The 21,469-nt window shown below is 34.7% G+C and overlaps 3 protein-coding genes across 14 annotated transcripts in view; 2 read left to right on the forward strand and 1 right to left on the reverse strand.

Annotated features, from left to right (window-relative positions):
- LOC138315815 (maestro heat-like repeat-containing protein family member 1) overlaps positions 1-6,185 on the forward strand; it is a 54,412-nt gene extending 48,227 nt beyond the window's left edge. For all 10 annotated transcript variants that reach the window (XM_069257094.1, XM_069257095.1, XM_069257096.1 and 7 more), the window contains 9 exons: positions 31-168; positions 402-522; positions 1,309-1,455; positions 1,812-2,000; positions 2,152-2,307; positions 3,178-3,312; positions 3,584-3,686; positions 3,845-3,910; positions 4,186-6,185. In XM_069257094.1, coding sequence (XP_069113195.1) covers positions 31-168; positions 402-522; positions 1,309-1,455; positions 1,812-2,000; positions 2,152-2,307; positions 3,178-3,312; positions 3,584-3,686; positions 3,845-3,910; positions 4,186-4,268 — 1,138 coding nt within the window. In that variant the 3' untranslated portion in view covers positions 4,269-6,185. The remainder of the gene's footprint in view (positions 1-30; positions 169-401; positions 523-1,308; positions 1,456-1,811; positions 2,001-2,151; positions 2,308-3,177; positions 3,313-3,583; positions 3,687-3,844; positions 3,911-4,185) is intronic.
- Positions 6,186-8,738: 2,553 nt separating this feature from the next.
- On the reverse strand, positions 8,739-21,255 carry LOC138315817 (uncharacterized). The gene is made up of 13 exons (XM_069257105.1): positions 20,975-21,255; positions 20,217-20,295; positions 18,640-18,696; positions 18,046-18,157; positions 17,536-17,577; positions 16,736-16,812; positions 16,419-16,528; positions 15,746-15,842; positions 15,190-15,277; positions 14,377-14,555; positions 10,438-11,382; positions 9,905-9,997; positions 8,739-9,155 (listed from the first exon to the last, which is right to left on the reverse strand). The coding sequence occupies exons 1-13, from the start codon at positions 21,118-21,120 to the stop codon at positions 9,024-9,026; spliced, it is 2,157 nt and encodes a 718-aa protein (XP_069113206.1). The 5' UTR covers positions 21,121-21,255; the 3' UTR covers positions 8,739-9,023.
- Positions 21,256-21,291: 36 nt separating this feature from the next.
- LOC138315814 (fatty acid synthase-like) overlaps positions 21,292-21,469 on the forward strand; it is a 50,660-nt gene continuing 50,482 nt past the window's right edge. For all 3 annotated transcript variants that reach the window (XM_069257091.1, XM_069257092.1, XM_069257093.1), the window contains exon 1: positions 21,292-21,420. The gene's annotated coding sequence lies outside the window, so the exon portion shown is untranslated. The remainder of the gene's footprint in view (positions 21,421-21,469) is intronic.

A 21,469-nucleotide genomic window follows, 5' to 3' on the forward strand; every position in this document is an offset into this window, starting at 1 on the left:
ACAAAGAATCTGTTGATATGTTTTGACCAGGTCTGCTGTGTCGGCGTTCAAGGCTTTCCTAGAACGGACCAAGACCAAGGACATCCTGGAAGGACTGGAGGAAGAGGACTGCTGGGCTAAGTTGGAAGACGAGGACGAATATACTGATGCTTTGATGATACTCACAAAGTAAACATGATTATATAAAGATCTTATTGCTGTATAGTTGTAATGTTCTAAATACGCTAACGGTAGATATGCTTATTACTTTTAAAATTACCTCTAAGTTTTGTAGCTGTAGATACATAGATGCTTACCTGAAAGTTTTGTACCCGTAGCTGTAGATACAGACATGCTTACCTGTAATTTTTTTATCAGTACCTGTTGATAGATATGCTTACTTGTAAATTTTGTACCTGTAGACTGATAGTGACCAGTACAGTGGCCGGACCCCACACCTCACAGATTGTTGCCTGTTTGACCTCTTCACTATCCAGTCTCTATGAAACTCAGAGGGTTACTACGGCTGCCTTCTTTGCTGAGGTAAATAGTGGGGCATATAATATAGAAGGGTTTTTTTCCCCGCTGAAGAATGTTTTGAAATATTGGAAATATATTGGTAATTTTACAATATGTATTTGATGACATTTGGGTACTTTCAAAATTCAAAATTTCCACGTGAGCAAAAAAAAAGGTAGTATATACTTGTGTTGAGAAAGCATATCTTTCACAAGATTACAATTTCTCCCACTATTCATCAATTTGTCACTGGTTTTAGCTGTGAGATTCTTTTGTCAACAGTAAGGGCATGACAGATTGAACGCCCTGAAGTAACAATTACCTGATGTCATGACATCATGTGGTGTAACTGTGACACGCATTTTCGATGACGTCATCAATATTACGTGCAGTTGACAAAAAAGACATGTTCATGTCACTGGGAAAAATGCTTCATCTTTCCTATAGTATTGGGAAAAAAAAATAATCATTTTCTACCTATGAGGGCGTGACAACGAAATCGCAACCCTCGGGGGAATTAATGAATGTCCAATGCTCGGCAAGCCTAGAATTATCTGTTGGGTTGTGATTTTGTCGCCAAACCCTCTAGGTAGGGGAAGATTCTATTAGTCCATGTTATGGAAAATGAAGTTTTAATTAGTGTTTGTGAGGATTTTGCCATTCGATACATGTATTTTGGACAACTGTACAAGTTAAGTTAGAAATTGAAAAATGTTTGTGTGTTGATTAAATTGCTGTACATTCATTGAAAAAAATTGACACCCTCATTGTTACAGTAAAGCAAATTTCAGTACGTCTTTTTCTCCGCAGTTGATAAACCAGAAATGTGCAGACGACAGTTCACTAGTGGAGTTGGTCATGAACAGTTTACTAGGACGTCTCGTCGACTCGTCACACATTGTGCGCATGTTGTGTATCCGTGGGTTAGGCAATGTATCTTCTATGGGCCAAGACCAGGTACTATGATTTTCTAAATAAAGGCAAAAACTAAAAAGTTAAAAAGACATATTTAGCACCAAGTGTTTTATGCCTCTGAGAATTGTAAGGTTTTATATAGATCTTGGACGGGTATTCCCCCTGACCATACTCTAGCCCTCTGAAGGCTAACAGGTATTCACATATTACAATCTATGAATTTTTGTCTGAAAATATTTCTTCCCATGAAGATATACTCTCAATACTAATCTTATTAAATTTAGAAGTACCTGTAATTCATAAAGGTGATTTCAGGGATAGTCAATAATGGTGCCAACAGAAAACATACCATACATTTAATTCATAATTATTGATAATGTGTTTATGTTATTGATCAGGTTCAGCGTTACTCTACCACTGTTTTGTCAGCAATGATGGCGGGCATGGATGATAAAGAGGATCCAGACGATGACATCACAATCCAGGCGATGAGTGGATTATCACGCATCCTACCAGAGATCGACGAGAGCCACATCCGTGCTATTCTAATTAATGTGGCACTCAGGATCCGACCTTGTTTTGAGAAGGTTCACTTTTGATTTGTATTTGGTTTCAGATATCACAATATATTGCAACTGTCATAATAATAACTGATTGGTATTGTCAGAATACACTTGTTACCACTTATTTTATTTCCTGTTATACAATGCGTTATAAATAATCCCTTGCTTTGTTCAGGATAAGGAAGGGGTACGCGCTCAGTCCTACATCTTGTTTGGTAACTTGTCTCGGTTTGGAGATGGTCCTTCTAAAGCTCCATTCCTGGAACAGATTCACAGTAACCTGGTCAGTCTCCTGCTTCACCTGAATGACCCCAAAAAGGAGGTCGTAAAAGTAGGTAAACAATAATGAATGTCAAATAATGTATAGTAAGTACTGTTTAATGCAGTATAGTTATGTCATATGAAACATTGTCAAATATGTGAAGTACAATCAAATTCCTTAATTTAAGATACTACATCTCTGACGAATGGTATTTTTTCTCTATCAAAAACAGGAGCAGGCCCCAATTTCTCAAAACAAAATTAACAACTTAAGTCTAAACTTTAGTTATTTCTATAATGTAATCTATGTAATTAATAAGTTTAAGTTCATTTTTGACTGAAGTTTGTTTCGAGAAATCGTGGACAGATGAATTAGAAATTTTCCTCAGTTGCAACACTTCCTTACTTAACACTATTACCATGATTGAAAAGTTTGAGCTTCTTATTTTATTTCAAGATAAAAATAGTTAAAATAATTAGAGCAGTACCTCGACATTCATAGATCGTCAGCCCCTCAGAATAGACAGATTTTTCCCCGTAATTTTTTTAAATCTCCTCTGTCAATGTAATTTGCGCACCCCCAACTTCATATTTTATTTTTGTACAGAAAAATTGCGCAAATTACACGAGTTTTTACGGTAATTGCGTCCTGAATAAAATCTGTTAGCACTATGCACTATGGAATGAAGCACTGATTGCACATCTACTGAAAGCAAAACAAGTTATTTTAAATTACGTATGTTTTGTGTTAATTTGACATACATTTACATGAGTAACCACCAACTATTGTTCAACTGATGAGTATTGTTTATAAACACTCTGTCAGCGGTGGAGCATCTTAGCCTATAGAGGATATTTTAATGTTCTAAATATTTATATGATTTATTCCTTGGAATAAGGATTTATATATTCTTAATATACATGTTCTGATTGATTCAAGGCTTGTAAAGGAGCACTTAGACAGCTAGGGCCACTGATGGAATCAGAAGACATCAACTCAAAATTCCAGAAACATTTACTGGAGGATGCCAACCTTCACTATGGCGAGTTTATGAATGACCTTTCAAAGCTAATAGTAAGTGTATGAGCTCTTTATCCCAGTACCATCGAAGTATACTGTATGCATGATCACTCAAAGCTAATAGGAAGTGTGTGAGCTCTTTATCCCTGTACAAGACAAGTTTGTGAATGACCTCTCAAAGCAAATAGTAAGTGTGTGAGATTCCTGTACAATACAAGTTTATGAATGACCTGTCAAATCTAATAGTAAGTGTATGAGCTCTTTATCCCTGTACCATAGAAGTATATGAATGATCTCTCAAAACTAATAGTAATTAATGTTTCAGATCCAAGATTTCCCAGATAAAGTAAATTTCTACGCAATGGGATGCGTGTCTTTCTTCAAAAGTCCATGGCCAGAGATTAAAAGCAATGCAGCATTATTTATAGGTGAGGCAAAAACTTGATTCTTTTACAAATACTGTTGTAATTTATAAAAAAGTGCACTTTACTACAAAAAATACCATATCTTAGTACATAATGATCATTAGATATGTATTTTAGCCCAAAAATTTACTTAATCTACCCTTTATTTTTACCATTTTTAGGATTTTTACTAGGAAATTTACCAAAAGAAACACATGGACTTATTTCCAAAGAACATATTTGCTCAGGTAAGTATTTTTTTTCAATTTGAAAGAGGAAATATTAATTTAAAGATATTTTTGCCCCTGATAATAGTTATGCAACCTTACTTGTCGATGATCAATTTCTGGCACAGTTTATTACCAGGTCAAGCGTCACCTATTCAATCATGTGGGTTTTCTTAGCTGCTAAGGCACTCTGGTTTCCTTCCACTGTAAGACCTCATGCACATTTTATATCATGAGCATTGAAAATGATTGTATCGAAATTTATTTAGAATTTCTAAAATTGTTTTACTTTACAGCGTTGATAATGTTGTTGAAAGATTCCACACCAGAAGTCCGAGCCAAAGCCTCTGAAGCCATTAGTCTGCTTTACGAATACTGAATTATCTACAAAACTTTTACTCAGCTTATTATGTGCAATTGGTCTCAGAAAGTACTGAATGATCCACAAAGTGTTCTGTTTGAGTGAAGATGATGAAAAGTCAGTCGTTACAATGGCTACCACTAAATTTAACGCTCATACAGCTGGATAGTGGCTTAATCTTGTTTGATTTTGTATTTATTTAATTAATCATTAGCTCTAAGCAAAATGGTGTATACATTCTTGGTTAATGAGGTAAGAAACTTATCAGCTTTTAGAGTAAAATTGTTATTGTTTCCTCACCCTTGTCCAAATTTCATTTGGTCCATACAGGCCTTTTGGGCCTTTGTGTATAACTATTGGGATCATGTAACGTTGTCAGAGTGGAGCATGAAGTGTGAGGAATATTACATGTAATAGGTATTTTATCAGCTGGGTTTGCTTTAAATTATTTGTCATGTTTACATGTACACTGTATGATATGATTTTGAATGACTGTTAGTTGTTTGGAAGTGTATGGTATGGAAATTTGTACGGTTGTAATGTTGTTATTAAAATACAATTAAGTTATTTCATCATAATGCAGTAAACCCAATTCACATTTGGGTAAACCATGACATCATTAATGACTTTTGTAATGTACAACTGTAGTTATTATATCTGTGATTCTTAGTAAGTATTGGTTGTAATACCATAAGTATGTGTTAGAATTGAAGTCACTTTCTCATGTAACCAAGTGATATTTCTCTCTCAAATCAATCACAACTCTCATAAATCAATGACTCTATTATTGCATCTATACGAGAAACAGCCTTGGTTTATGATAGTTATACAATATGTGAAATCATGATAAAGATGATGGTACAACTTACATCAGGAATTAAAGATTAAAAATATCTGTTTTCTTTTGACTTTTCTAATAAACAAATTTTGCTTCTTTTGCCACATCTCTCTAAATATCTACTGTTAAATTATGTGAGTTAATATGTGCCTCAGCCTGTCCAAGATTTTACATAATAATGTTTTTGGCTTGTATCCCTTATTGATGATTTATGTTATTTTCGTACGATATTTGTTGAAACTCTTGAAGTTTAAAATGTTTTTTTTTTCTAGAAAAAGAATTTTAAAACTAATGTATAAAGATTATATGTATAAGTATGACTACAGAATGTGTCAAATGTTCTAATATCATACAAAACTTAAAATTTCTGTCTTAAAAATATGTATAAAAAAAATGAAAATTGAATGCACCTTGCAATCACAAAAGAAAACTCACACAAATTAATGTCGTGTATACAGTGTGTCAAAAGAACAATTCAGTGTTGCAGCTTTCTGATTGTCATGTATTGCTGTAATATCGTCTTCATTCTTAAAATCATGTCTACATTAACCTGTCTTGTTTGTTGGCAAGCGAGCAGATATTCCTTTTTGACAAAGGGGATCTTTTGAACTCTGCTAAATCAATGCTTATAATGATAATCAAAATATGATTTTCAATAAGTCCTGCTCTCCAATTATCTCGAAATTTATGTATATCATGATCAGTTATACACAAAATGGTTATTATCAATCAAGTTAATGTATTTTGCTTCATTTTTAGAGGTAACTTCTATCATGTTACAAATGGCAAGGAAATATATCAGATTATGTTTAGTTAAAAAATTATAAATACTATAAAGCTTGTTATTTTACGGGTCAGAATTTTTGCAATTTTGACTTAAAATCTCACATAATGGCTATAAGAGTGCATGATATTTATTTAATAATTATATTATTTCGCAGATGAAATCTTTGCGATCATGCCATTGGCCCACAACATCGTAAAAATTACCCACTCTACAGTATGTAAAATCTGTGATATTGACCTATGGTTTGTTTTTGTGGAAATTATCTTTTATCAGTTCTGTGTATATTGGTAAATAAATCATATAACATGGATTGAGACTTGCTCATTGATTTGTAGATTTATTGGAATTCTCCAATATAGCCAGTAGAATTAAGATATTTATATACATGTATGCTGAAGTGTAAGGATGAACTTTAGCTAACCTATGTTTCTTTCTATATTTCTTTCTTCATAGATTATGTCCAAAAGGCCCCACCCGAGCTACATGTGCCCTGTAGTACTGTTATCATGTCCTGTCTCTCTGTTTTTTTGCCTCTCACCAAGAAGTCCCACCATGACCTGTCCTCACACATGTTGCGTCAAACTTTGGTACATTGAGGCAGCAGCATTTACATCGCTTTGGTTTTTTGGAGACACTGCATACCATGGTTGTAGTTAATTTGGAAAGCTATGGAGTTCTGTAATAAAACTAACGTGATGTTGAGGTCATTGGGTGTAAATACATACAAAATTTAAATACTGAATGATTGATACGTTGACTGCAACAGCGAAAAGCAAAGAAATGTGTCCTTAATCTTTTTGTTAAATACTATTAATCACAGACACATGTACGCATTTGTAAAACATGATGGGGCCATTTATATAACTTCATCTACTCCAGAAGAGGGGTGCTTATACGGGGAGCCACACTAATAAAAAACTTGGTATTCAGAATAGAGAAAAGAATACAAGAAAAACAATGTTAAAACCTACATTGTGCAATATTTGCTTTCATTACTTTTGCACATGTGCAACTGTAGTATAGGCCATTTTTACTTAATTTAGTAGTACTGTATGTATTACCCATTTTAATGTTAGAGTATTGGCTCAGACACAGTAATTCAATAATGATGTTTCTTCTTCTTTTGAAGTTTTGTTATTGTTTGTAGAAAAACATACATTTTGCAATCAGTCTAATTTATTTATAAATACGTGTGTATATAGATACAGCTTCAAACTTTAACAATCAGCTCCAATACAGCATCAAAATGTCAGCTCTACCACATCAATATTTAACAATTCTTCAAAGTTTAACCATCAACCCAAAATAGGCTACAGCATCAAACTTTAACAATCTGCCTTAATACTACATGTACTTCTGATTTAATAATCGGTCCTTATTGTCCAAATATATACTTAAAACCTAATACTACTTCAAACATGAATGTTCAGTTCTATAATACAGCTTCAAGGTTCCACATGTCAACACTAATACAGCTTCAAGGTTCTGCAGTCAACACTAACACAGCTTCAAGATTCCACATGTCAACACTGATACAGTTTCAAGGTTCCACATGTCAACACTAATACAGCTTCAAGGTTCCACATGTCAACACTAACACAGCTTCAAGGATCCACATGTCAACACTAATACAGCTTCAAGGTTCCACATGTCAACACTAATACAGCTTCAAGGTTCCACATGTCAACACTAATACAGCTTCAAGGTTCCACATGTCAACACTAATACAGCTTCAAGGTTCCACATGTCAACACTAATATAGCTTCAATGATTCACATGTCAACACTAACACTGCTTCAAGGATCCACATGTCAACACTAAGAAGCTTCAAGGTTCCACATGTCATCACTGATACAGCTTCAAGGTTCCACATGTCATCACTGATACAGCTTCAAGGTTCCACATGTCATCACTGATACAGTTTCAGGGTTCCACATGTCAACACTAATACAGCTTCAAGGTTCCACAAGTCAACACTAACACAGCTTCAAGGTTACACGTGTCAACACTAACACAGCTTCAAGGATCCATGTGTCAACACTAACAAGCTTAAAGGTTCTGCAGTCAACACTAACACAGCTTCAAGGTTCCACATGTCAACAGTAAACACTAATACAGCTTCAAGGTTCCACATGTCAACACTAACAAGCTTCAAGGTTCAACATGTCAACACTGATACAGTTTCAAGGATCCATATGTCAACACTAATACAACCTCAAGGTTCCACAGGTCAACACTAATACAGTTTTAAGGTTCCACATGTCAACACTAACACAGCTTCAATGTTCCACATGTCAACACTAATACAGCTTCAAGGTTCCACATGTCAACACTGATACAGTTTTAAGGATCAACATGTCAACACTAACACTGCTTCAAGGTTCCACATGTCAAAACATAATACAGCTTTAAGGTTCCACATGTCAACACTAACACAGCTTCAAGGTTACACATGTCAACACTAATACAGCTTCAAGGATCCACATGTCAACACTTACAAGCTTCAAGGTTCCACATGTCATCACTGATACGGCTTCAAGGTTCCACATGTCAACACTAATACAGTTTCAAGGTTCCACATGTCAACACTAACACTGCTTCAAGGTTCCACATGTCAACACTAATACAGCTTCAAGGTTCCACATGTCAACACTAATACAGCTTCAAGGTTCCACATGTCAACACTAACACTGCTTCAAGGTTCCACATGTCAACACTAATACAGCTTCAAGGTTCCACATGTCAACACTAATACAGTTTTAAGGATCCACATGTCAACACTAACACTGCTTCAAGGTTCCACATGTCAACACTAACACTGCTTCAAGGTCCACATGTCAACACAGTCAATAATACAGCTTCAAGGTTCCACATGTCAACACTAATACAGCTTCAAGGTTCCACATGTCAACACTAACACTGCTTCAAGGTTCCACATGTCAACACTAATACAGCTTCAAGGTTCCACATGTCAACACTAACACAGCTTCAAGGATCCACATGTCAACACTATTACTGCTTCAAGGATCCACATGTCAATACTAATACTGCTTCAAGGATCCACATGTCAATACTAATACAGCTTCAAGGTTCCACAAGTCAACACTAATACAGCTTCAAGGTTCCACGTGTCAACACTAATACAACTTCAAGGTTCTGCAGTCAATCCTAATACATGGTTAACCCTTTCAATAAGGTCTAACTTCTTGTCCTTGGATTTATGTTGTATCCCCTTGTCTTTAAGCCATGCAATAAGGGTTGCAGCATTGGCCTTTTGCAGCTTAAAGAGAAAGCAGTAAGATATCATAGTAGTTAAATTTTATTGGTCAATTATGTGAAGAAGATCAACAGAATAGACTGAAATTGTATGCATAAAACTTCTATGAATTATTTAGCCTTTTTTCTTATTTGATTTGTACCCTATTTTTGCTGTGTCTCATTTATAATACTGAATAGAAATGTCAAGCAATTTTCAATACTTGTATGACATCCAATATTTTGATATGATAATATTGTCATTAATAAATGACCATTTCATCAACATCAATTTGATTATATAATCAACAGCCTTATGAATGAAATAAATGAGCTTTGTTTAGGATATTTTCATGAAGAAAAAAATGTTCATAGGTAATCGCCAATTGCAAGTAAAATATTTTATTCATGATCAGTTCGAGAACATGACATAGAGATTGTGTTCATGAAATTTTATGAACAACTAATGGACATCTTATGAGTAGTTAATTAACTAACTTTATGAACCCAATAATTATAGTGATAAAATTTTCATAAATATTTATAGATATATGAACATTTATAAATATTTCACAGTGCATGAACTTGAATACATAGAGAATTTCAGAAGGATGGATGTTGACTGGACCAGAGATTAGAGAATAAGCTAGAATATTTCCTTTGAACAGGTATCAAGCAAAAAAGTGGTTGACTATCATGAAAACATGCTACTGGCCATGGCCTAGGTTATTAATGAAATAGTTCAAGACAATGTGTTTGAATCAAATTCATTACCTGATTTCCTCTTGCAAATAATTCCACGTCAAAGTTGTCTTGTATCTGAGGTTTTGTTCTTGGTTTCTTTGGTTTTGGAGTTCCTTCTTCATCCTGAGTGATACACAAAACAGATCTGATACCTGGGTATTCTGATATTGGACTTGTTTTTATCCACAGTTTACATTTGATATAAATGAACAGTATTCCTTGGCCAGACAGTAGTCAGAGCCTTTTAAAATATAGATTATTTGACAAGCACTTATTGCGCTATTATATCTCAGAAGAATAATCAGTAAAAGTTTTGTGAGTTTGACCAATACTAAAAGCAATTCGGGAAGTCAGTGCAATGATTGAGCATCTTACCTGCATTGGTTTTTATACTAAATAATTTCAGGGGTCTGCAACATCATCTTTATTGAAACATGTTTATTTTAGGGACTAAATTATTTTATTTGGGAAAATATTGACATAATGATGAGAAAAAACAGCAAAACTTCTCTAGGGGAAGGGGCCATTATTTGCCCTATTGTTACCTAAAAAAAATCACTGACCTGCTTCGTCCGTTTCTTAGAAACGGTAGTAGGAGTTCCCTTGGGGGTAGACTGATGAACCTTCGGTGTTAAGGGTACAGGTAAAACAGGACTTTGTGGTGTGGTTGGAGTTTCCCTCAGTGTTCCTGAGCTAGTGTTATAAGAGTTAATCCTCATTGATGAAGACATCAGATCCTTAGAGGGTGCTTTCTGTTTTGATGATTGTCCAGTGAAATCTCCCATTCCACATGGAACAGATGGAGGCCTGGGTTTAAATGATGGTGCTACAGAACGTATCTTAGCTGTTTCAGAAAAAGAAGATCTGTTGTCTCCTCCTGCTGTTAAGGTCTCCTTGGTCAAACATGAGATTCCTACAAGTGGTTGTTTTAGCTGGTTTTGACTGTCAGGCCTTGGCCCAGTACTGGGGAAGTGCAGCGGTACATTATTTGTTCCAATTTTCTTTGGTTTGAACATTGGCACAGTTTTTGGACTGCAAGTTGTTGACAATCCATTTACAATTGATTTTTTATTGCTAGGACAGATCTTTGGTGTAAAAGTGGGGACTATACGTGAGGCAGGTATAGGAGTTAGCTGGCTGGGATTTTTACCAAATGAGGGGTTTGGCTGTTTAGTCCCTAGAGCTGAAGGATTGCCACTCAATGCTATGTTGGATCCTGTAGCAGACATGATCTCACCATGCTGACCAATTCCTGATTGAGATTTATTAGTCACTATAACATCCCGTGGTTGATTCCTCTCATTCTTACTCAGGAATATTCTATCATTGTCCTCTTTGTGAACTGGAGTACATTGTGAATCAAAATGACGAGTTTGATCTGTCTGAATTTGGGCTCCTTTGGGAGCATTCTGTGTTTTGTTAAGCATGATTTCCATTTCCTCCTTGCTCCGATAAATGATTTTTCCACTTGATGATCTGTTTGATAGATTGGCAGCCTGATTAGACACCTGAAAATGAAAAAAAAAAAAAAAAAACGACATTTAAAGTATTTTAAGCCCATCATCATCAGATGGTAGGCTATTCAAATTGCCTTTCATCCATCACGGGTCAGTCCGTCCTTCCATCCGTTAACAATTCTTGTTACCGCTATTTCTCAGAAAGTACTAAAGGGATCTGTCTCAAATTTCACATGCAGGTTTCCCTAGGGGTCTAGTTGTGCATATGGCATTTTTGGACTGATCGGTGAACAAGATGGCCTATAAGCCACCATCTTGGATTTTGGTAGTTGAAGTTTGTTACCGCTATTTTTCAGAAAGTACTGAAGGGATTTGTCTCAAATTTCATGTGCAGGTTTCCCTAGGGGTCTAGTTATGCATATTGCATTTCGGGACCAATCGGTCATCAAGATGGCTGTCAGGCCGCCATCTTGGGTTTTGATTGTTGTTACCGCTATATATTTCAGAAAGTACTATAAGGATCTTTCTCAAATTTCATATGTAGTAAAAGTTTGAAAAACAGAGAAAAGATCCCTTTTTCCGTTGTCAGATGTAGATCATTCTTTGGTGGGTGCCAACCTGTATGAAATGTTCCACCTGTAAAATCTGGCGTCAATGAGATGTCAGTTTTTACTGAATTCCAGGTGGACTAATTTTATGCCTCCCTTACACTATTTCTATACTATGAGGCGGATATGAAGCGGAAACCCGGCGTCATTGAGAAGTCATATTATCATTCCAGGCGTCATTTTTCGTTAGACTCCAGGCGTCATTATAAGGATGGGGCGTCATTTTTTCTCCATTCCGGGCGTCATTTTGCGACTGAGGCGTCATTTTCCTCCATTCCAAGCGTCATTTTTTGTGAGATTCCGGGCGTCATTGAAGGACTGCTGATGTCATTCCAGGTGTCAATCATTTTAGAAATACAGGCATTCAATTTAAAGATTCTGAAAGATTCAAGGCACCATTTTCTGTATTTACGTTTTTTAGTGGGTTTCTTCAGTATCATTATGAACAAATTCCTTGAGTATTGGTTTTCAACAGTGAGATGTATCTGATTATACATGTGAAATTAACATACATTAATTTTATCTTCGTAACTTTGACCAATTGGTGTGAAATTTCTGTCTAAATGTTATCTTTAGGACTGTTAAAAAATATTTTTGGAAAACAAATAGAAATTAACATTTTACTTACCAACAACAAGCACAATAATGTCAAATGGTACATTTTTCCTTCTTTCCTGTTTCTTCCATGGCATTTCAACTGACTTTATCTTCCTTTTCAAATTTCCCAACAAGCTTCAGCTTCTTGTTTCTTTCCCACACCACAGAAAGATTAGCTAGCATTTTCTTGCAAGAAAATACAGACAAACACTTTTGTCATTATCTGGGTAATATATTCCTGTATATATCCAGCGCTTCACAGATTTGGTACAAAAATAATACAGATATATAATCCAAGTAAAGGTGTGAAGCAGTTACCAGTTTGTAAAACCAACTCTTTGTGAGATTTCTAACAGTTCAGTGGCATGGGTCAGGGAAGGGAGTAGGGGATGGGGTGCCCAACAGGGAAACCAGGCCAATGATTTTTGAAGCAGTTTTAATTTATACCTCATTTTTTGCTGCTATTTGACAATCAGTATCATTTAAATGTGGTGCATAAGATATTGTTACACTAGGGGAAAACATATCAGGCCCTATAAACAATAAACCATATATTTAATCACTAAAAACCCATTGGATCCCCTAGCTAATGGCATGCTGACCTCTGGGTTGCTGTGACTGGACTGTGCTTACTCATGATCAATGTATGTGCATAGAGCTCCTTATCGATTGCATAACTAGCCCAATAGTCTTGACCTATAGACATTTCCACATGCTGAGCATAGATATACTGTACATGTATAACACTTAATGGAATTAAGACTTTACAGAGAATTACATTATCTAAATCTCTGATTGCATATTATGTTTATTTCTCTGGTTGGGTCAAATAGAGGCAAAGATAGAATGTATATACATTGTATCTGTAAGTTTCCCAACAAACTTGAACTTTAGATAAGATATTGTTAGTCAACCCCAGTATTACATGTATATTCATATATAATCTTGAAATTCCATAATGTCAAGTAAAATTGAGGTTTACGTAATTTCATTATGTTGCTTGGTTTAATATGCTGGGAATACTGTAGATCTTTTACATTACACTTAATACCTTGCAATTCTCAAGTAATATGTTTACTAATTTCACCATTAACATTTTTTTTATTGTGTTTGTTGCATGAAAAACTTGCTGAAGAAAGGTTTTGGTGAGTTTGAAATGATTAATCTGTCTAAAATGATACCAGTCACTTAAAGTAGAAAATCAGTGACTTGATCGGTCAAAGATATCCAAGTTCAAGTTAAATGCCCTAGCTTTCAACAAATTTAGAAAACTCCAAAGAAATAAGACGCCTCTGTCCCCTCTTTCCTTGAACATGACGCCCATCACATAAAAATGCCGCCTCCTACAAGAAAATGCCGCCTTCATCTTGAATATGATGTCTTCTGAAATATGACGCCCGCTTCACATTAAAAATGACACCATCTTACGGGAAATGACGCTTTTTCCTTGAATATGACGCCCATCACATGAATAATGACGCTCCAATGAGTAGGCAGCACTGAGCAGGAATTTTGACTACATGACGCTTCCTGCTCAATACTGCCTGGTATTTTCAATTTACAAGCGGTTTCCACCCCACTGACGCCATAATGACAGGCGTCATCCGCCTGAAAAATCCCTCTGGGAATTCTCTTGTTGTACCATTTAATATATGAATAACAACTTTAAATTATCTATAAGATCTATGTTATATGCACATCAGAAATTTCACTTCTTTCGTAGCAATTAGATATCAGCATTTTGTAAGTCCAAAATCACTTTTTTCACAGGTATTCAGAAAAATGTTAAGTTATCTATTTATAACAAAGTGCTGTAAAAAGACTGACAATGAAATATTACTTGTAGATTAGGTGGTACTAATTCTAGGATTGGGTACTTGGCCTTGGATTGTAGACGAAGTGGACTCCCACAAACACTGGACATCTTGCTCTGCAGACCTTGTAGAAAAGCTGTGAGTATTGGTTTGGGATCCACACGTGGAACTCTCTGGATTTCACTGGCTCTTAGACAAACCTCTGGATATGTGGAGAACCAAGGTCAAGGCCAAAAATGTTTAAAAGTGACGTCAGAAAAATCAAATCTAGTTCTCTCTGGCATTATACGTATGTCATTATTGCCAAATCATTAATTAATGGAGCATTATCTATATAACTACTACTTCCGGAGTCAGATTGAGAGGTAGGCTTCATAATACCATAACTTAAATGTTATTCCAATAATATAATTTTTAGTCCAAAAAACACCTTCAATTCATAACTGGAAATTTGCCTATATTATATGACATTCACACATTTATATGATACTGTGATTAGAGCTAACATTTCAGGATGGGAAAGATATTTTATTAACTATTACACAATGGATATTACTTATGACAATTAATTTTATCAAAATAAATTCTGTCACTCATAAAAAGACGTATTAAAAAGTCGTCAATCCCTTTCATGACTTAATTGCATGTTATGAATTTTAAAGATCATATAGTCTTTTATCAAATCATACATACCCTGCTAGAGTTATGTAGATATTTTGAACAACTAGAGGAAAATTACCAGGGTACAAGCACAATTTATCTTATTTCAGAAAATTTGTACACAAGAACTTGTGAATAAAATGAGAAAATTCTTAGAATAGGTTTATATATAAGTAAAAGATATGTAAAAATTCTTCCTCCTAGAGGTCGAAAATGAACTTGATAGTAAATAACTCCTTCCTCTGATTCTGGTAGACGATAGCCATACTGAAACCAGAAGGAAAATATTCACAAGTTTATGCTACAATTAATCCAATACAAAATGTATAAACGAGGGCTGTATTACTACATAGCATTGGTATGTAAATTTCCTTATCCCGTATATGATAGTTTTGTTTATTTTTTCCTTCTAAATACACAACTGATCAATAATTTGTTATTATTTTAAAGAGTGTGTTAATAATCTCTATATCATCTATTGTCATGAAGAAGTATTTGCTTATAGTATGTGAACAGTTATTGGTTTTGATCCGATTTGTTTAGGAAATATTATGTTTGAAAGAAAATGATGTAATTTTCTATATAACTTTCCATGATATTATATAATCAAATGATTGCCAGTTTACAATAGCAGATTAATCAGCATTATAAAATACAGTTTTAACTGAAGATAAGTTTCATTATTGACATTAAAATTAGAGTTTTTTTCTAAGTTAATTTTAGGATTACATGTACATTATTTTTCCAGTGTCTTTTGAGGTCCTTGTATGATTTGAATGGTCCACTCTGTGGTAAGGTCCTAGTTACACCAACAACCTTTCCTTTCTTCATGCTAAAATTTGATTAAATTTCATTCATGATTCATGAAATTATAGATATAAAAGTAAATGTTTGCAAGTGTAAACTTAAGTGTTGATCTGTGAATAAATATATACCATACTTTAATTATAACATAAGCATTAATTATTCATTCTTGAATATCTAAATACAATGTATTTTTATAAAGAACTGAATCTTCACTGCATTTGCCTGTATAAACAATTTGTTGGTGGAGGAAAGCCGAAGTTCCAGAGAAAAACCACTGCATGACCATGCAGTGGTCAATATCTCCCAACTGCCTCAGATGGGATTTGAATATGTCAGAACATCCTAACCACTTGGCCATCACAGCCCTACAAATCCATTCACCAGCAAACACATCATATATATCTTAGTGGCCAACGCGGCCCTACAAATCCATTCACCAGCAAACACATCATATATATCTTAGAAGTGTTGGTTCTGTTACTTTACTTTAAGTACAATATAATCCAGTATATGAAGCCTTGTACACGTGTAAGCGCTGACTTTTATGATTCAAGCTACACCTTACATTTTTCATTCAACTATCCATAAAGATGCGTTTTACCTTGGAAGCACATGAGACCATGGGGATCCGATTGCACACTCATTTATTTCTGCATGGGGATTCTCCATGAATTCTTTATAGCATTTTTCATAAATGTCTAAGTCTTCCACCTAAAAACGAATTTTAATTTTCAGAATAAAAGGTCACAACTTATACATCACCCTTAAATTTGTTATCAAGCAAAAGAAAAACAGAATTTTTCTATTCCTTTTAAAACATTAAAATATCCATGGAATAACCAGAAATAACTTCGACATACAGATGTAGTTTTTAGTTTTCCTTCTTCAGGAAATATGAATTAATATTTGCAACATTACCTGTAATGGTAGAAATTTTACAGTTGTGGCATCCAGAGCAAAGTACATTTCCCCTTGATTTACTGTTATGTCCAGCTCTGTATACAAAAAAGAAATAAAAGTATAAATATTTTGCATGTACCACAAAAAGATTGTCTTGTGGCTGCATGGTGCAAAAATTAATTTAAATATAAAAGTAAAGAAACTATCCGCACGTTCCATTTGCAGATTCGTACCATTTGTATCGATACGAATCTGCTGTATCTCAAATGGAACGCGTTGTACCAGCAGATCTGTACCTGTACAAGAGGTTCGTTTTCGGAAGCGTACCACTTGGATCCAAGATGGCGAACTCAAAACTTTTCATTTGTTATCAAAATGTTTTCTTTGTTGAAAACAATACAGAACGTATTTATACACGATGAAATTACATGGATTATTTATTTTAATGTATGCCAAAACGATTTAGGTATTATTTTCATGTCCATATTATTGTTAACACAGAAAATACTTCGACTTTAATTTTCGAGGCATATCTTTCATATGGGCGCCGCCATCATGGGAAAAATCAAAACGCGTTCCATTAGGCGGTGTCGTATCACTTTAGTACAACTTGTACAAATCCGCAAATGGAACGCACGGTCTGTATACGTTTGTAGACAAAAAAAAAATTCTAAAAGTATGCCATCATGTAATATGCTTGATCTGGTATTCTTTCAAAAGATATAAATTGATTTTTCAAGTTTTACAATCACTATTGGTACCATTTTATGTGATATGTACAATGTATGTTATAAGATTTACAGGTGCTTTCTACTTACTCACAGCATTTACATAGCCATTAGATGTTAAGAAATCTCGACCTGAAAAGAAAACATTAAATACATTTTATAACAAGCCCATAAAATCACCTTACAGCATTTCCCCTGATTTTAAGTTTAAATTAAGACATCCATAAAAACATAGCCTGTTAACGTGGAAGAAATCCAAAGTTCCGAAATACAAACCATTGACCTTAATTCATTACCTAATATAATTTTGGGTAGCCAGAGGTTAGTGGTATGATGTAGGATTGGGCATGGTCATTGGCAAGGTCACTGAACGTACTGCAAATAATTTCTTTTGACAACACACATGTATATGCTATGATATTAAATATTACAGTCAACGATTGCACATATTTTTCTCTACTGTTCCAAGGATTTGAATTTTTAAAAATATGGGGGATCAAAAGAATTAGGCATAACTTTCACTTGAAAACAGAGCATCAATGACAAAGTAGTGAGAAGAGAAAGCAAATACTTATTTTTTATCTGAAAAAATCTCATTACCCTGAATCAACCATTCTCCAGTTTTGTTCCAGTTTGGAGCGATTCTGGCCACCAGTGTGTACCTCAGACAGGACTGATACATGGCATGGCTAACCATGGTAGGCTTGCTAATCTGTAACAGTACATATATCTTACAGATGTTATATCAATAACATATTTATAAATATGTTAACGTTGCAGGTTTCAAGGTTTTCAATGCCTATTGAAAACCCATGGAATGATGTATTAAAATATTTTTTCTATCAAATTGAATTTCTTCTCAAGTACAACTATACATTAATTCATGCAATTTTCAATTAATTTACATGATTAATCAACAAACATGTAGGTGGGAGGCAAAGATATGAAGACTAAAAGATAAAAAATACAAAAATAGCTCAACTGGTTGATCTTAACCTGGTTTGAGGGGTTTCACCTTGATCATCTTGTTACCTGTTACCTCTTCTTAAACACCTTGGTTAGCTGATTACCACTTATTGAAGTGCAAAATCTTAATCTTGGATGATTCCAAGTTTGAACCCTGGTCTTGCAGTGAGTTCTTGTGCTCCTAGCGGTTATACATGTTTCAAAATTAAGTTTAAAGGACACACCTACCTCAAGACCAATTTTCTGGAATCGTGCCTGTAATCTTCCAGTCTTAAAGAGAGATTGCTATAACAAAAAGACAGCCAAATGACATTAGTATTGAAATGTTTTGAGTATGACTTAAAATATTGTGCAAATTAGTTAAGCATTGAAGGTCTTTCAGTTGGCATTCATAGCCAATATGAATGCCAACTGGACAGAGGCAAATTCTCGCGCTTCATGTTGAATTTGCTTATACATTTGGCAACAATTTTATGTTGAAATACCAAAGGATTTTGCATCTATAATGAATTAATCATTCGTTATCGTCAAGGCTGGAACAGCCATTTGAACAGCCATTTTCCATGATCGCGACAATTGTGACGTCACAATTATAATGACGTCATTTGTGATCACAATTATAATGACGTCATCATAAGCGATTGAAGTTCATAGTCTATATCACTGCCAACTGCGCATGGTAAAGTTACATAGTGGGACTGCAGTGAAAATGTAAATATTACAAAAGAAAATGCTGTTGTTTGTTGAGTTTACAGCTCATACCAATTCAATAAGGCCATTATATGCTCAGGTTGTCAATTTCTGGGCTTCAAGATATTTATATCAAATAACAGTCCAAGTAATATAAATATTACTTGATCATTTGCACATTCTTGTAGTTTTTATTTTGTATTTGTACAGTGTAAGATCTCTTGGCAGGCACACAGTTCTCACCATAACATGTGTACCGATGGAAAATCTAGTTTCAAAGAAATTAGTTTAGGGTTAGTGATAGGGTTAGGGTTAGCGGAATGTAAATTTGGTGGTAATCATACAGATATATAGTAATAAAAGTAGATGTGATGAGTACTGATGACTATAGTGCCAATTGTAATAAACTAGTCTGATTGGAGTAGTGGCTCCCCACTCAATTAAAATCGTTAAATACTATATTTACAAGAGCTGTGGTCAATTGCATTTTTCAACACATTTTGAGTGCATTCAATTTCTTTATGGGATTATTTCAGTCCAGATCCATCGTTATGTGATTACATATGTATCTGTGGTCACGAATGCATCCAGACTTTGGGTAAAAAATCATAAACTGATTATGACTGAAGTGCTGAAGTGAAACAACTGTATCTTTAATTTGGACTAGTCGGACTAGTAAAATTTTGGGGTTTACTAATCCAAATGACTTGTAGCGAAAAAAAATTAATGTCACAGACTGGAATTGGTACTTGGTGAGAACTATAGTCACTGACCAGTAGGATTTATGTATACTGAATGGCTTTTTTTTTTTTTTTACACATTGTCCAGTATTCTAATTATCATCCTCGGTAACCCAGGCGATATATACACCAACGTTAATAAGTGTAGCGTAGTGTAGTGCGATCACCCGTGGGTCTCCGACGATGTCTAATTATAAGTTGATATGTACTCTGAAATTACACTGTGCTCAGGTTCTATAAATGAATACAGAAAAAAAAATATAGCACCCATTTTATGTAAGGGGGTACTGTATATTTTTCTGCATAAATTTATAGAACCGGAACACCTGTTACTTAAATGGAAAACAGGTATATGTAGAAATAGTCTAAAGTTACCTCCATGACAACGTGTAAAGCATTATTGACATCATATGCAGGAGTAGCAATAATTGATGGTTCAGTGAAGATTATTTCTCTGAAAATATAAGAGTAAAAACGTTAATGTACTAAGACCAGTGTATTTCACTGGCATTTGCAGACTAAAAAGATAATCTGACAGGGTGTCTTGGTAATAATGTAGTATAGGGTTGGCAACTTTGGCATCCCACTTCACTTTAATTCTTTCTAATATATGTTTCTGATCGTACTGTCTGTTCTTGTAACAATATTGCAAAATTTGAAGTGTAAGTCATATGCACTTCGATATCCACATTATTATGTATTTGAACTATGCCTTTTCAGGTTTTTTTTTCAAAAGTAAAATTTGAGACTTGAAATTTAAGTGTTGGCAATGAATGATACGTTAAATGAAAGATAAACATTTCCGAAATACGGTCCTGTATAATTTGTAACATGTTAGTTGGAATAAATATTCTTTTTAATCGCTTATAGTGAAGGGGGTGATAGGGTACGTGACCGAGTTGCCAGCTTTGTTTTATGGAACACTACCAGTACCAAGACATCTATCCTAATGAAATCTGTAGGCCTATTAAAACACCTGTGGTGTATTTTACTCAATAAGTCATTAAAAAAGAGCCATTTAGAATCTATATCATTATCAGAAACTACTACAGTATACAGTGTACACTACATATATTTAAAAATTGTGTTGGTGTGGTTATAAATATATAGAGAAGAATAAGGTGGTTATTTACCTGCATTTGAGAATATGTGGTTGTACAGCAGACGACTGTTGCAGGATTTGCTTGCTGATTTTCGCTGTGACTACACATAATTCGTTCAAATTTGGTGGATCAGCGAAAAGAAGAAGCTGCGAGGTAGTAATTGGCTTATCATACATGTCAATTTATCGTGTCGATAAATATTGTCTTGTCTTATAATATAAATAGGACGTTCACATTACGAGGTTCGACAACTTTTTCGTCTGCCCGTCTGGGTCATTCCGGAGTTTGAAAATGAAATATTACTCGGAACACATCGAGACTTTCTCTTTTACACCATGAGCTGTAGGCGAGATGTTCCGACTAGTACTGTCAGTGTTCAAAGCACGTGCATGCGTGTGTACTTAGAACTACTAGAAGTTTCTGTGAAGCCACCAGATTACGTTGACGCAAAGAAAAACTCCAAAAATAATAAATAAGTGAGTATATACTTCAACAAAACGTGGACAAATCCCGAAGTCTCCCATG

The sequence above is a fragment of the Argopecten irradians genome, chromosome 2 (genome assembly GCF_041381155.1).
Source record: "Argopecten irradians isolate NY chromosome 2, Ai_NY, whole genome shotgun sequence".
NCBI classification, from domain to species: domain Eukaryota; kingdom Metazoa; phylum Mollusca; class Bivalvia; order Pectinida; family Pectinidae; genus Argopecten; species Argopecten irradians.